We start from the raw sequence: 16,308 nt of genomic DNA on the forward strand, positions 1-16,308 counted from the left end.
ATTCAAAAAAACTAAAAGAAGGATTTCAAAGAGACATTTGCACATTCATATTCATAACAGTACTATTTACAATTGCCAAGAGGTGGAAGCAACCCAAGTGTCTGGCAACAGATGAATGGATAAACAAAATGTGGTGTATACATATAATGGAATATTATTCAGTCTTAGAAAGGAAGGAAATTCTGACCCATGCTACAACATGGATAAACCTTGAGGGCATTATGCTACGTAAAATAAGCCAGTCACAAAAAGACAAATAGTATATGATTCCATAATTTTATGGCTTTTTCACTCCTGTAGTTCAGCAAGTAGGAGGGAGTGGCACCCAGTGGCTTCTTCTCTCCCATCGTTCAGCAAGTGGGAGGGAGTGTTACAGCTCTATTACTCCTGCCGCCCACAGCTTGGCGAGCAGGAGTGCTACATCCCTTTCAATCCCACAGTTCAGTGAGTTCTGGGTTCTTGTCCCATGACCAAGAGGAATAAGGTACACAGACATTGGAGAGTGAGCAAAGCAGAGTAGAATTTAATTGAGTGACAGAAAGAAAGTTCTCAGCCTTGAGAGGGGACCTGAAATTGGGTAGCCATCTGTGAGGCTGAGTCTGGGGGTTTTATGGGCTTAGAATGGGGGCGCGGTACATGCTGATTGGTTCATGGGTGGTCTTGGAAAAAGCACAACTTGACTGGTTAAAAGGCATCATTCAGAAGGAAGCAATTTTGAGAGAGTGGGTAAGATGGGGATAGAAGTTTTCACTCTGGTTGTGGACTGTCTCCGGAATTCGCAGCTTGCTTCTCAGGCTTTAAACTGTCCTTGGCTTTAAGGTCAGGTTTCCCTGGAGACCGATCCCTGTCTGCCTAGGAATTTGTCTGTCTTCTGTCACTATAAATGTGAGGTATCTAGAGTAGTCAAATTCATAGAAACAGAAAATAGAATGGTAGTTTCCAGAAACTGAGGAGAAGGAGTAATGGGGAGTTGTTGATGGGTAGAGTTTGAGTTTTGCAAAATGAAAATGTTCTGGAGATTGGTAGCATAGCACTGTTAGTATACTTAACACTACTGAACTGTGTACTCAGAAATGATTAAGATGGTAAAATTTCTGTCATGCACTTTTTAAAACCACTATACAGAATTTTAAAGGAGGGATAAAGCAAGCCAGGTCTATGTAAATCGGGCTTTGAAGAAGGACACTCTAGTTTTTGTTACAATCAAAAGATGATGAGTTCTCTTTAGATTGTTGAATTTAAGGTGCCTACTCAACAGTAATGTCCAGGATGTTCTAGATGTAATAGGACTGGGGCTAGAGGTGTAGAGTTTGTCATCCACACGTCAGAAGTACTTAACCTTCATGGATTTGAATGAGCTCATCTATGGAGCAAAAGTAGAAACATAAAAAAGTGAAGGATAGAACCCTAGGTTCCAGCTTAAAAAGGGGGCAGGTAGTAGATAAAAAGGCTCTGAAGAAGAGAAATAGCAGCCAGAGATTTAGAGGAAAATACTGTTCACAGATCAAGTAGGGTAAAGATAAAAGTTACCTAGAGGATTTGGCTGGTGAGACTTTGATGACCTTGCCAAAGTGCCCATATAAGAATGGTGGGATGGGGTTCTCCGCTGCTCCCACTGGACTCCCCTCCTCTACACAGGGGCTCTTAACGTGTGATTCATGAACTTGGGAGAGGCTTCAGAAGTCTGTGCAAATATAGCAAAATCTAGGTAAAACCAGGAAATCTAGGCAAAATGTTGCATGAATGTGTTTTTATTCTGGGGACAGTTTTTATGACTTTCATCAGATTTTTAGTAGGTTCCATGATCTGATAAATGTTCTATGTGCCAGAGTATATGGAGCCAAAATTCAATATTTCTGCTACCTTGATTTCACTTAAATTATGACTGTAATTCCTTCTTGTGGACCAAGTTTAAGGATTTAATCACAATTTATAATATTTTTTCTTATGGGAAGATATTATTAACAAAAAATAGCCAAACTCTGTATACTATTTAGAAGTTTATTCTGAGCCAAATATGAGTGACTATGGCCTGTGACAGAGCTTCTGGAGGTCCTGAAAACATGTGCCTAGAGCAGTTGGGTTATAGCTTGGTTGTATACATTCTAGGGAGACAAAAGTTACAGGCAAAGACATAAAGCAATATATGTAAGGTAGATATTCAGCCCAGCAAGGCAGGACATCTGGCAGGGATTGGGAGGTGGGGAGGTGGTTGGGGTCCCAGGTCATAGGTAGAGTCGAAGATTGGCAGTTGGTTGAAAGAGTTAAACTTTGCCTGAAGAGTTGAAGTCAGCATAAAGAAATGCTTGAGTTAAGATAAGGGCTATTGTGGAAGCCAAGGTTCTTATTATGTAGATGAAGCCCCTAAGTAGCAAACTACAGAGAGAATAGATGGTAAAATCTCTTATTGGACCTTAAAAAGTGTCAGACTCCTAGTTGAATCTCTCCTGGATCAGGAAAAGACCTGGAAAGGGAAGGGATTGTCTACAGAATGCAGATTTCCCCCACAAGTGATGACTTTGCAGGACCATTCCAAAATATGTCAAATAAATATATTTTGGGGCAAAATACTGTGACTTCCTTTATGGCCTGTTGTTTGTCATGGGATGCTATACTAGAGTCAGGTTGGAATTTGGTATCTTATTGCTACAAAGAGTCTGTTTTGTCAGCCTTATGATCTTTATTTTAATGGTATTGCTGGTCAGTCATGCCTAAACTCCAAAGGGAGAAAGTATAACAAGGAATATCTGACCTTTCTTCCCATCATGGCCTGAGCTAGTTTTTTCAGGTTTTCTTGGGGATCCCCTTGACCTGGGGGTAGGTGGTTCTTCAGTCAGTTGGGGGGCTTAGAATTTTATTTTTAGGTTACAGTATCATCCAAGTTTTTTGTTTGTTTGTTTGTTTTTTTGGAGACCAAGTCTCGTTCTGTTGCCCAGGCTGGAGTGCAGTGCCACAATCTCGGCTCACCACAGCCTCTGCCTCCTGAGTTCAAGTGATTCTCCTACCTCAGCCTCCCAAGTAGCATGCCACCATGTCTGGCTAATTTTTGTATTTTTAGTAGAGACAGGATTTCACTATGTTGGCCAGGCTGGTCTCAAACTCCTGACCTCATGATCTGCCTGCCTTGGCCTCCCAAAGTGCTGGGATTACAGGCATGAGCCACCGTGCCCAGCCACAGTATCATCCAAGTTCTAAACTGGCATGCAGATGATCTCATGTTATACAGTGTGTTTAAATTGGAAACTTGTAGCTTCTATAGTTTAAATTTCAATGGTTAGTCAACAGGTTGGAGGAGAACACGCACTAGAAATCAGCCTAATAGTCAAAGAGAGATAGTCTTACTAACGTATCAGCCTGTGTGTGGCATTTTCAGCACCTGCTCTGCATCCCCTTACATTTTGGATGTTATAGGCAGAAAGTATTCTGCATACTCACATGTGTTTACATAATCTCTGTATATCTCAGTTTCCTTATCTGTAAGCAAGTTAATAGTTGCCAGATATTGTGTAATCTGAAAATGAATTTTACTTGTATAAACACTTTTAAATATTCTTAAAGGGTTTTTACATCTTTGCCTTTCTTTCAGATTTCTAGCATTTTCCCCACATATGTGCAATGTGAATATGTATTGATCATTCTTGAATTAGATCATTCTGTTTGAATTAGATAATATCTTGTGAATTTTGCAAGTTCAATAGAAGAACAAATCTGAGTGCCCAGAAATCCATCCTCACTTTTGGAAAAGCAGTTTGAATATATCCTATTGATGGCGGGGCAGGAGGGTAGCACTCATATCTTAAGAAATTAAGGCAATGAGTCATATTTTATAAACGCTACCATTGATATTATGCCAAACAGAACTAAGGCCACATTTCAGCCTTGCATCTGAAAGTGATACTGCTGATCAAGAAGACTTGGATGTAGAAGATGACCATGAGGAACAGCCTTCAAATCAAACTGTCCGAAGACCTCAGGCTGTCATTGAAGATGCCGTGGCTACCTCAGGCGTGAGCACGCTTAGTTCTACTGTGTCTCATGATTCCCAGAGTGCTCACCGGTCACTGAATGTACAGCTTGGAAGGATGAAAATAGAAACCAATAGGTAAGTCCTACGCTGAAATGGGTTGGTTTCTAGTCTTTTACTAAAGAGCGTGTGTTTTTGGTCTACAGAATATGATTCCCATATCCCATTCGTGGAAACTTGATTGAATGCCTTTCTTTATAAAACAAGAGAGGTTTAGTTTAGCCTCTTTTGTCAAATACCACTTTCTGCCTCTACCAATTTAAGCCTTTTTCAGCAGCATTTGATTACTTCTTCATCTCCAAGTGCCCTAAGATTTTTCCAGTAGCTTCGTTATAGCCTCATGGACTGTCTAAGAAACAGGCTCAGAGCAGCATGTACCTTCCGGTAGATAGCTGAAAGAATAGAAAGCTCATGTTTTTGAAAGCCCAGTCAAGTTCTTATAGGAGAGGAAGATTACTGAGGTCGAGGGAACAAAACTAATTAATGGTGCTAAAGATTTGTATTTTAGAACCTAAAAAGGAAGATAGTTGACCACATTTATGATTCTATTTTGTTTTTGATATATTATAACATATCTGGAGTATAATTTGCCTTTGATAATTTGGTAGCATAGAACCCACAAGATCAGATCATTAAGTTAACAGCAAATGTTTCCTGTTCTTCGCAGATGTTGTTGGTAGAGTTCAAGGTCTGAATTTTTATGATTTGTAGCTTCCTGTGCTGCCTACAGTTGACATGTGGGAAACTAACTTTATTACTCTGGGTTTGCATTAAAAACTTTTTTTTAAGTGAATCAATAACAGTTGTTCAAATATTTAGAAACCTTAATTGAAAATTCTAGTTGTTCACCAGGGAGATTAAAAATATCTTATTTCCAGTCATAAAGTTTAGGTTTTTAAAGGCAGGCTTGTATACCAAAATGAGTACAAGTGGTGAAAGCTCATCCTATATTCAGAAACATGAGATTTGGTTGCATGGTTAAGTAAATCCGTATAGACACATCTTCTATGATGTGCACAGAGCAGTCTTATTTTAATAAAGGGAGTTGCCTCTTTGACTTTCATATCCCAATTTTGTCCTCTGAAACCCAGCTCTTGCCATCTCTACTATTTAGTGGGAAAGAACTTGGGTCTTTTCTCTTCTGAGACTTCATGGAAATCTTGGTTTCCCTCATTTCTTCTCTTCTCAAGCAAGAGTCCAAGGATAACACCCCATCATTATGGAAGTTGTCTGATAGTCACTTATCTCTAGGTTACTCTCTGTTGCCCAGTCCTGAGTGGTGGTGTTTTTTGGACTCCTGCTGTGATCTCTGGAGGAGGAAAGTTCACTCATTACTGTTTTGGTTGACCCCTTCCCACCCACGACTTCTGGTTAGAATTACACAGATAGTAAAGCTACTTTGTTTACCAAAGAGCTGGTACATCTGCTTTTCTGGTCCTGAAACCTCCTGTCTACACACCTGGCAATGTCAATAGGACCTGCCTCTCCTAATGCAGCCTAGACACAACTCCTTTTCCTTCTCTCCTTGGCCTATTTGCTTAGCGTTGTGCTCACCACCCTGGCGCCACTGTCTGTCCACCACGCTTGGGCCATCTGCAGTCCCTGAGGGCTTCCGGCCAATTTCTTCACAGCTTCCTCCTTTCTCTTCTGAGGGTCTCTTTGTTCTAGCTGAGGGCCTGCTTCTCACATCTGCCCATCTCTGTTGAAAAGACTAGCATTTACCCACATTTCTTTATTACATTAGTACGTAACTGCAGTTATCACAACAACTCACACATTTTTGCTTTTTCCTCTACATATTTACATTTGAATCTGTGAAATCTACAGATAATCAGCCTCGTTTTTCCTTTTTCAGTAATATCTCCCACGGCTCTCCATCACCCGCAGAAAAGTGACATGAGGGACGATGTTTGCTTCATCCTTGATTTGAAGAAAGGACAGCAGCTTTAGTACAAAAACCAAGTAATCGAAATAAGGGACCAGTCCTGTCCATGTTGGTCCTTCTAATTTTCAGTTGAATACTACCTGAAATATAAAGGCATACCTACTGCAAAATGAATCTAGAGGAAATGTTACTGTGTTTTTAGGAAAGGTGGTAGCTCTCATATTAAAAATTGTAAGCTTAGAATATTTAGGATGATCACTGATGAAGGGAAATCAGGTTTATCCTGCTCGGAGGATCACCTGAGCCCAAGAGGTTGAGGCTGCAGTAAGCCATGATTGCACCATTGTGCTCCAGCCTGAGTGATACAGCAAGACCCTGTCTCAAAAACAAAAACAAAAACAAAAACCTATCTCAAGAAGAGCTGCCTGTTTATCTAATTTCCCCATCCTGCAGTTCTGGAATTACCCACCAATCCACCTCACCACTCCTGCCCATCCAAGGTTAAAAATTGACCTCATGGCAGATCTTGCCATACTTTTTGGAACAGAAAGGCAGACAGTTGCCTTGATTTCAAAATATTGCACTACTAAATAAACACAAAGTAAAAATAAAATTGATATACTGGATTGTTCTTAAGATAAATACCTCTAAGAGCTGGATTTGGAGCAAATGAGGTGGGCTGTCAATACTCTGCTTCCAGTGTTAAAGTTCTGGTGTTTAAGGTGTTAAAGGAAAGCTTCAGACAAATTAAATTTAATGGAGTTTAATTGAACAAGAAAAAAATAATTTGTGAATCAGGTGGCCTCCAGAATCGGCAGATTCAGAGAGACTTCAGGGATGCCTCATGGCCAGAACAAATTTACAGCAAATAAAAGTAAAGTGACGTTCAGAAATCAGAAGTGTACAGAAAGAGCTAGATTTGTTATGGGTTGGTGTTCACCTTATTTGAACACTCAGCAGTGTATGAGTGGTTGAAGTATGGCTCCTGGGATTAGCCAAGACTCAGCTATGGTTACAGACGCACACTCCTAAGTTAGGTTTTCAATCTTGTCTACCTGTTAAGTTATAGTTTGTCCACAAGGACTCAAATATGCAAGTACAGAGTCCTTCTCAGTCCACATTTCATTCACTTTAACAAAAGATAAAAGGAAATTACATAGTCTAGACAAACATAGGTTAAACTCTAGAAAATGTCACTTTGTTCATTGAGAAAACAGTAAGAAGATACCATCACCATCCTATACATATAAATTAGCAAGTAGGACAAAAATACATACCAGATCAAAAAACTGCCAACTTAAACATTCACACGGAGCTTGCTGCCCATTTCTTTGGATATCATTTGTTTTGGACTAGATAAGAAGGCTCCCTCCAACCCTCTGTTCCCTCTGCTAGCTTTTAGTTCATGCTGCTTCATCCACCTCATTGTGCACCACACTTACCCTGCAGCTGTCTTTGTTAAACTATTTTCCTCCACCCACCTTCTCTGTCTACCTCTCATTGTGTTTTACTTTTGTCCCACCTCTGCTACTTACTCAGCTGTGATCCCTTCTCCTATCTGAGGATCTCATCTTTATGTCCTGTGGGAATTGGGTTGAGCCTGGGGGTCTGGGCAGGTTTCCTTCCCACTGAGCCCTGAAAAGGCTATTTTCCAGGGACTGAGGCAGCAAGGAACAGAACAGCCCTTATTAAAGACCAGACACTGACTTGGCACTGTACCTATGCTGTCTCATTTAATGCTCACAATAATCTTTTCTGGAAGCTTTAGTTTTCTTTTTTACAAACAATTTGAAAACTGAAGCCTGGAGGCATTAGGTAATTTATCTAAGGTTAACACAGGAAGTGCAGGGCTGAACCAGGACACAAGCCCAGATCTGTCAGTTGCACGATGCTGCCTTCAGAGTATGTCAAGTGAAGCAGAAACAAACTTTTCGATGGAACTTGGTCTTGAGTTAAATCTATCAATACTCAGAAAATGAAACAAATAGAGCTTGTTAAGAGCTGTAGGTTATGCAATGATTTATCTCGATAATCTTAATAATGATATATTTTAAATTATTATTTCTGAATCCAAGTTACACTAAGATACTTTTCTAAAAAATTAGAGCACCACTTTTCATAACTTGGAATGTTTTCTTTGAGAAATTCTATTGGAAATGGTGAGTAGGTTACCAGTTGGCTCTCAGTTGCATAGCAAACCTTCTGTGGGTAAGAACTTTGGTATGAATATCACAGTTTCTCCTTGTTTCTTTGGGGACTGCATCAGATGCCAACTAGGAACTGAATGTACCAGGAACACAGCTATCCTTTTACCCGCTTCACCCCCTCCCCCTTAGAAGGGAGAGGACTAATAGTAACAATCACAATGGTAGCAACAACCATGAACATTTATTGAGAATTTGGTATGTGCCAGATATTCTAGGCGACCTCACCTATGACTATTTCTCAAATTTTCATAGTTTACAAAAAGTGATTACCTTTCTGATTTGCATTGATTATGGTATTATGCACATTTGCCAACTTTTTTAATGGGCGTCCATACATGTAAAATATAGGTCTGTTAATATCTGTATCCCATATTTATATTTTTGATATTTATGGTCATGAAAAGAAATAGCAGAACCCATCTCTGAAGATTGTGGCAGGCAATCTGTGGTGGAGGTTTTCAATTCTTGTCTGCAGGCACAGTCTTCCAAAGCTTTGCTTCTGGACACGGGGGTCTGTGGACCTGCGACATCAGTGTCACTTGGGAGCTCATTATAAATACAGTCTCAGAACTCACTCCAGGGGCACTGGACCAGAATCTGTATTTCAATAAAATCAGGGGTATTCGTGCTTATTATAGCTCATGTCTAGAAGGTCACCCTAGACCTGGCACAATGGCACGTGCACACACCTATAATCCCAGAGCTTTGGGAGACTGAGGTGGAAAGACCATTTCAGGCCAGGAGTTCAGAGAACAGCTTGGACAACATAGCAAGACTCTGTCTCTACAAAAAAAAAAAAAAAAACTCAAATTAGCCAGGCATGGTGGTGCATGCCTGTATTCCCAGCTGCTTGGAAAACTGAGATGGGAGGATCGCTTGAGTCCAAGAGTTTAAGGATGCAGTGAGCTATAATCGGGCAACTACACTCAGCCTAGGCAACAGAGAGAGACCTTGTATCTAAAAAATAAAAATAAAAATAGAAGGTCACCCTGTGTCACCTAATGTATTTTTCTTCTGCAGATTACTGGAAGAATTGGTTCGGAAAGAGAAGGAATTACAAGCACTCCTTCATCGAGCTATTGAAGAAAAAGACCAAGAAATTAAACACCTGAAGCTTAAGTCCCAACCCATAGGTGAATAGCAGAAAATTTTATAGTAATACTGTTCAGCCAGGCTGCCACAAAAAACCAAGCAAGCCAACACGAAGTTTTATTTGTGGCTAAGTCAGCATTTGTCACTTCTACCATGACTGCAAGCAGGAATTCCTTTAAAAAAAGAAATCTCATTTTTAACTCTAGCAAACTCATTTCTATAAGTACAGTAAAAATAGATTATTCATAATCATCTTTTCCTGAGATTACGTATTCCTGAGGTAAATAGGGCTCTCCATGTTTTTAATCTTCCTTTATTTTTAAAGATTTCACAATATTACTAGAATAAATAATACTATTTTTTGTCATTTTGCATCTATATTCTGTGTATTCTAGCTTTTTTCCTTATAATTTGAAGAGGCTTAAATAGAATAAAGATGTAGTAGTAAAAAGGCATAGGTGGGGAGAATGTTATTTAGCCCATTTAGAGGATAACAGAATTCTCAGTTATTTGTTTAGATATATGGCTCTTTCATAGTAGAAAAAGAGATTATGATCATTATATAGTTCTCTGCTAGTTGTGTTCGTCTTTATTGCATGAAAAACACAGAGTATAATTTTGGTGCACAGAGTTTATTCTAAGAAACCATAAAATTGATATGAAAGTATAACGTAGGAGTATCATTTCATTATTGCTTTTGCTTCTTGTTTACTGGTAAATTCACTTGTCTGAGTTTTATTCATACGATCATTTATACTGCCAAACTCAATTGTTTCTATGAACTGTTCTCTGATAGAGCAAAATCTTTTAAAGTATCAATAAATGTCTGTTGATTGTGAGGGTCTCAGATGACCTCTGTTAGGTGAAACTAAGAATATCTTCCCAAAATTCTGTTCTAGAAATTCCTGAACTGCCTGTATTTCACCTAAATTCTCCTGGCACAAATACTGAAGATTCTGAGCTTACCGACTGGCTGAGAGTGAATGGAGCGGATGAAGACACTATAAGCCGGGTAAAGAAAACTGTCTGTGGGACAAGTATTCTTTCACTTCATTTCATAATGTTGGGTGCCTGCTATGTGACAGGCACAAGGGAGACACTGGTAAGCAAATCAGACCCAGCCTTGCCCTCCTGAGGCTTACAGACCAGGGTAGGCATGTGATAATCAGCTAACTCCACAGATACAAATGTGATTCTACACTGGTAAATTCTGTGAAGAAAAAGGTATCAGGTGTTATTAGACAGGGAGAGAGAGAGGTTGGGGAAGATTCTTGGAGAAGGGGATGAAAGAGCTGAAGGCTAACAGAATATGAGGGAGTAAATAGGCCAATTGTATGTATGTTCGGGAGGGGTGTGGGAGGGAGACCAGGGAAGAACCTTGTGCAGTGGGGCTGCAGTGTGTACAAAGACAGTGAGGCAAGCAAAAGCTCTGTGGTCCTGAGCCCCTTAGGAATTTAATATGTTTGAAATGAGAACCAGAAAAAGTGGGAAAAAAATAAAGATAGAATTTTAAAAATTCTTGTTTCTAATTCTTTGTATGTTAATTTTTATTTTATTTTATTTTTTTTATTTTATTTTGGAGACAAGGTCTCGCTCTGTTACCCTGGCTAGAGTGCAGTGACCATAGCTCCCTGCAGCCTTTGACCTGCTGGGTTCAAGTGATCCTCCCACCTTAGCCTCCTGAATAGTTGGGACTATGGACATAAACCATCATACCCAGCTAATTAAAAAAAAAAAATTTAGAGAAAGGGTCTCTCTATGTTGCCCAGGCTGGTCTTAAACTCCTGGCCCCAAGTGATTCTCTCACCTCAGCCTCTCGAAGTATTGGGGTTACAGGCATGAACCACCATGCTAGGCCTGTTTGTTAAATTTTTGATTCTCTTTCAACATTATTAGACTCCACTAGGCAGCAGCTATTTTATTGCTACTTAATGAAATGAATCTAGTCGACTTATTTCAGAAACATTTTCTATACAAACCATATTTTACCTATAATAATCTAATTCCTTTGTGCTCCATATAGACTTTTTTTGATTTTGTTTTTTGAGACAGAATCTCACTCTGTCGCCCAGGCTGCAGTGCAGTAGTGCGATCTCAGCTCACTGCAACCTTCGCCTGCCAGGCTCAAGTGATTCTCCCGCCTCAGCCTCTCAAGTAGCTGGGATTACAGGCATATGCCACCATGCCCAGCTAATTTTTTGTATTTTTAGTAGAAACAGGTTTTCACCATATTGGCCAGGGTGGTCTCAAACTCCTGGCCTCAAGTGATCCACCCACCTCAGCCTCCCAAAGTGCTGAGATTACAAGCGTGAGCCACTGCATCTGGCCCCTATAGACTTTTGTAATGAGCGTGAATAGCATTTATGTTCATTATATGAACACACAGGCATACATTGAAAGATTGTAATATTTGATAGAGGGGCCCTCTTAATACAATATTGTTTTAATTTGTTTTATATTTAAATTTTTTTAATAAATAAGAATAAAGATATCTCTTCTTTTGACTTGATAATTTATTAACTAAGAGAATTTCGGGCCGCCTTGGAAATCTACATTTAACAAGTTACAGCTGAATAAATTTAAACAACTCCAGAATATACATTCCTCTAACTTAGGCTCAAATCCCAATTACGGAATAGTAATTGATAATCTACTAAATAATTGCCCTTTCTTATTTGATTTCAAAGCTTCAGGACAGGTGCAGTGGCTCCCGCCTGTTATCCCAACATTTTGGGAAGCACAGGCAGATTGCTTGATGCCAGGTGTTGGAGATGAGGCTGGTCAATATAGTGAGACTTTGTCTCTCTCTCTATATATAAAAAAAATAAAATTTAAAAATGTAAAGGTGCAGTTCAAATTAAGATTCTGCTTTTATGGTGAATTACAGTCAAGTGCCTTTGCTTAACCATGAAAAAATAAGTTCAGAAATTAAGCATAGGCAACACCTTTCCAGGAACACTTTTTATCCACTTGAGAAAAAACAAAGCTACATAGCGTTGAACTTCTAAATACAAGATTTGTTTTTGAACAGCAGATGTGATTACAAGTGAGTCTCATCTGTTCATTAGAAGACCATTCAGAAGTTCTGTGTCACTTGTAATCTTTTTGCATTTGGAAGTTAATATGGATGCATTTGTATTTTTTTTTGTATGGAGTCTCACTCTGTCGCCCAGGCTGGAGTACAGTTGTTCAATCTCAGCCCACTGCAACCTCTGCCTCCTGGGTTCAAGTGATTCTCCTGCCTCAGCCTCCCAAGTAGCTGGGATTACAGGCACATGCCACCACGCCCAGCTAATTTTTTGTATTTTTAGTAGAGATGGGGTTTCACCACTTTGGCCAGGCTGGTCTCGAACTCCTGACCTCAGATGATCCGCCTGCCTCAGCCTCCCAAAGTGCTGGGGTTATAGGTGTGAGCCACTGCACCCAGCCTGGATGCATTTATTTGTATTTATTGAGTAATAGGGAGGCCTTTCCCCTAATAATCACAGAAGATTGTGTTTTTAGTAATTTCATTTTTACATTCATTTTTAATTATAGTCAAGGTTTACATTATAAATAGAGTTTGTGCTTTATTAAAGTTATATAAAACATCTTACTTTTGTGCATATTCTACTTTCTCTACAGTTTTTGGCTGAAGATTATACACTATTGGATGTTCTCTACTATGTTACACGTGATGACTTAAAATGCTTGAGACTAAGGTACCACTTTTCTTTCTGTTGTCACGATAGAAAGAGTACCGGGCTAATATAAGAAAGTCTGAGTACCTGCCCAGGCTGGGTCTCTAATTAGCTTTGCAGTTCTGGACAGAGCTCTCTAGTTCTTAGCTGCTCTGAGTAAACTGAGTTAGTTGGACCATTCTATTTTTGAGGGCTCTAATAACCAATATTTCTATATTAGTAAGTGAAAATCAACTGGAAGAATTTTTTTGAATAATATGCAGACTAAGTCCATGCAGATATTCTGAAGCTGCCTTACACAAATGCTTTAATTGAGTTCATGATGGTGTTATACTCAATAAATATTTGGAGGAGGTGCTGACTTGCCCTCCAAAAGCCTGGTATAATCTGATATAATTTATTATTAATTAAGGCCAAGCATATAACTTTTTTTTTTTTTTTTCCGAGACGGAGTCTCGCTTTGTCACCCAGACTGCAATGCAGTGGCGTGATCTCGGCTCACTGCAAGCTCCGCTTCCCAAGTTCACGCCATTCTTCTGCCTCAGCCTCCCGAGTAGCTGGGACTACAGGTGCTCGCCACCATGCCCAGCTAATTTTTTTGTGTTTTCAGTAGAGACAGGGTTTCACCGCGTTAGCCAGGGTGGTCTCAATCTCCTGACCTCATGATCTGCCTGCCTCAGCCTCCCAAAGTGCTGGGATTACAGGTGTGAGCCACCACACCCAGCCCAAGCAGAAAACTATTATACCCACCATTATAAAGACAAATTTCAAAAATGCTGAAAATCTGAAATGATGTTTTGGGACACAGCAGTTTGTGGGAGTGAAAAGAGAAGGAATGGAGGGAAGATGAGAAAATATATACAAAAAGAATACATAATAACTGATCAGACTTTGGGATCTTCTTCTGACCAGAGCAGATGAAAGCTAAGAAGTCACTTTTCTATTTCAAGGGCAGTGTTTCAAATGAAATGTTCTTTTCACCATGTTCTTGTGTCTTTCAACAGGGGAGGGATGCTGTGCACACTGTGGAAGGCCATCATTGACTTTCGAAACAAACAGACTTGACTGTTGCTCAATTTAATCTTCAATGGAAATTCTAAAAATTAATACAGATCTGACCTTCTTGGGGGTGGGAAAATCGAAGGGAGAGGAGAAAGGAGCTGCACTTTAAATCCAGTATTTGTTTACTCACGTTAAAAAAACAAAAAAACAGACAAAACACACTGAAATTTCCTAACTACATCTATTTCTATAATTTTTAAGGACTCTTCATAAGGACTCTTAAAATAATCCTGAACATTAGAACCCTAACGTTCAGGAAGATTTTAATCTAAGCATTTTTATGGAAATATTTTTAATGCAGCAGCTATTGCACTTCAGCCAAATGTTTATTTCACACAAAACGGATGTAACATTTCATGTGATTGTGCACCACTGGAACAAAACCAAAATGTGACCATAACTTTTTAGGCTTCTGTGTGTTTGTAATACGCTCTAATAATCTGAGTAGAAATGCATAATTTCAATTACTGTATAAAGTTTATGTTTTTTTAAGTGTGCAGAATCTGAGAGCAATGGTTTTTACTTCTCTGTGTTAATTGTAATATTGACTATATTTTGTAACTTAAGTTTCTGACCTGTCGTACATTTGTTTGAGTCGTTTATGTACTACTGAACTGTACCAGTTGCACATGCTTGAACCGTAGTAACGTTAGCTTGTTCTAAAGCTATCCATTGTGTCATATTTACTCTAAAAATTAAAAAGACTCTCAACATACTGTTTTGATAACTTCTAAAGAATTCTTTTTTTGTATTGACAAACTAGATAGTCTGCTGTGTTAAATTTCCAGTCGTTTCTCCAGCTATAACATTTAGTAAAATCTGTCTTCTATTCAAGCAGTCAGACAACTGACATCCAGGTTGTTCCTCAGGGGAATGGAGGTTTAAGAAAGGGTAAGCCTGGGCAACAAAGTGAGACCCCATCTCTACAAAAACTCAAACATTCAGCTAGGTGTGGTTGTGCACACCTGTGGTCCTAGCTACATGGGAGGCTGAGGCAGGAGGATCACTTGAGCCCGGGAGGTTGAGATTGCAGTGAGCCATGATTGTGCCATTTCACTCTAGCTTGGGCAACAGAGTAAGACCCTGTCTCAAAAAAAAAAAAAAAAAAAAAAAAAAAAAAGAGGGTGAGGAAAAAAAGAATAAAGGAAAGTATATTTTTCTCAAGGCCCCAAGTTATCTTGGATGACTATTGTGTATCTTAAGGCGTCTGCAAAGACCATCTTAATGGAGAATACTACGTATTTATTTATTTATTTGTTTATTTATTTATTTATTGACAGAGTCTTGCTCTGTTGCTCCGGCTGGAGTGCAGTGGCACCATCTCAGCTTACTGCAACCTCCACCTCCCAGGTTCAAGTGATTCCTGTAGGTCAGCCTCCTGAGTAGCTGGGATTATAGGCGTGTACCACCACACCCAGCTAATTTGTATTTTTAGTAGCAATGAGGTTTTGCCATGTTTGGCAAGCTGGTCTCAAACTCCTGACCTCAAGTGATCCATCTACCTTGGCCTCCTAAAGTGCTGGGATTACAGGTGTGTGCTACTATGCCTGGCCAAGAATACTGTATTTTTCTATCTCCTCAATTTACTCATATTTGGAGAAATATTTTTATTTATTTTAAGCTGAATAGTATATTTTTATGAGCCTGCCCATATTGATCAGAGGAAGTCTGATGCTCCTAGATAGATAAATGAAATATATTTTCTTAAATACAGAGGAACCTGTTTATTAGGCAGGATACAAATGACATAGAGCTATTTATACATCATGATTTCACTCATATATAACAGTCTTTGACAAAGCAGAAGATACCTTTATTTCGACGTGAAAATCCAGGTACAATATATTTTATATTGCATTAGAGTATTCAAAACATTCTCACTAATGTTTTCTGATTGATTGATTGAGACAGGGTCTCGCTCTGTTGCCTAGACTGGAATGCAGTGGTGCGATCATAGCTCACTGCAGCCTTGTCCCCTTAGGCTCAAGCAATCCTCTCATGTCAGCCTACAGAGTAGCTGGGACTACAGAGGCATACCACCACAACCAGCTAATTTTAAAATTTTTAGTAGAGGTGGGATCTCACTGTGTTATCCAGGCTGGTCTTGAACTCCTGGACTCAAGTGATCCTCCTGCCTTGGTCTCCCAAAGTGCTGGGATTATAGGTGTGAACCACTGCTTCTGGCCTCTTTTTTAACATCCTAATTTGGAGGACACAGTTGTCTCTGGTATCCTGTGTGGATATTCTGAAAGAAGTGAGGTATAAATTCAGTGACACGTCATTTGGCTCATGCTGAAACACAGAGTAAGCTGTTTATTCAGCCACAGTTCATCTTCTCAATTCTAATGGTGAAGTGCT

General features: G+C 39.4%; 1 protein-coding gene across 4 annotated transcripts in view; it reads left to right on the forward strand.

Moving 5' to 3' along the window:
- The window catches only part of MAP3K5 (mitogen-activated protein kinase kinase kinase 5), a 245,182-nt gene extending 230,516 nt beyond the window's left edge, over nucleotides 1-14,666 (forward strand). For 3 of the 4 annotated variants that reach the window (XM_050787912.1, XM_050787910.1, XM_050787913.1), the window contains 5 exons: nucleotides 3,859-4,102; nucleotides 9,137-9,249; nucleotides 10,108-10,220; nucleotides 12,833-12,909; nucleotides 13,893-14,666. In XM_050787912.1, the coding sequence (XP_050643869.1) occupies nucleotides 3,859-4,102; nucleotides 9,137-9,249; nucleotides 10,108-10,220; nucleotides 12,833-12,909; nucleotides 13,893-13,953 (608 nt within the window). In that variant the 3' untranslated portion in view covers nucleotides 13,954-14,666. Of the gene's footprint in view, nucleotides 1-3,858; nucleotides 4,103-5,879; nucleotides 7,056-9,136; nucleotides 9,250-10,107; nucleotides 10,221-12,832; nucleotides 12,910-13,892 lie in introns of those variants that run through there. The other variant, XM_050787911.1, reaches the window with a different exon arrangement.
- The last annotated feature ends 1,642 nt before the right edge of the window (nucleotides 14,667-16,308 follow it).

Source organism: Macaca thibetana, chromosome 4 (assembly GCF_024542745.1).
Source record: "Macaca thibetana thibetana isolate TM-01 chromosome 4, ASM2454274v1, whole genome shotgun sequence".
NCBI classification, from domain to species: domain Eukaryota; kingdom Metazoa; phylum Chordata; class Mammalia; order Primates; family Cercopithecidae; genus Macaca; species Macaca thibetana.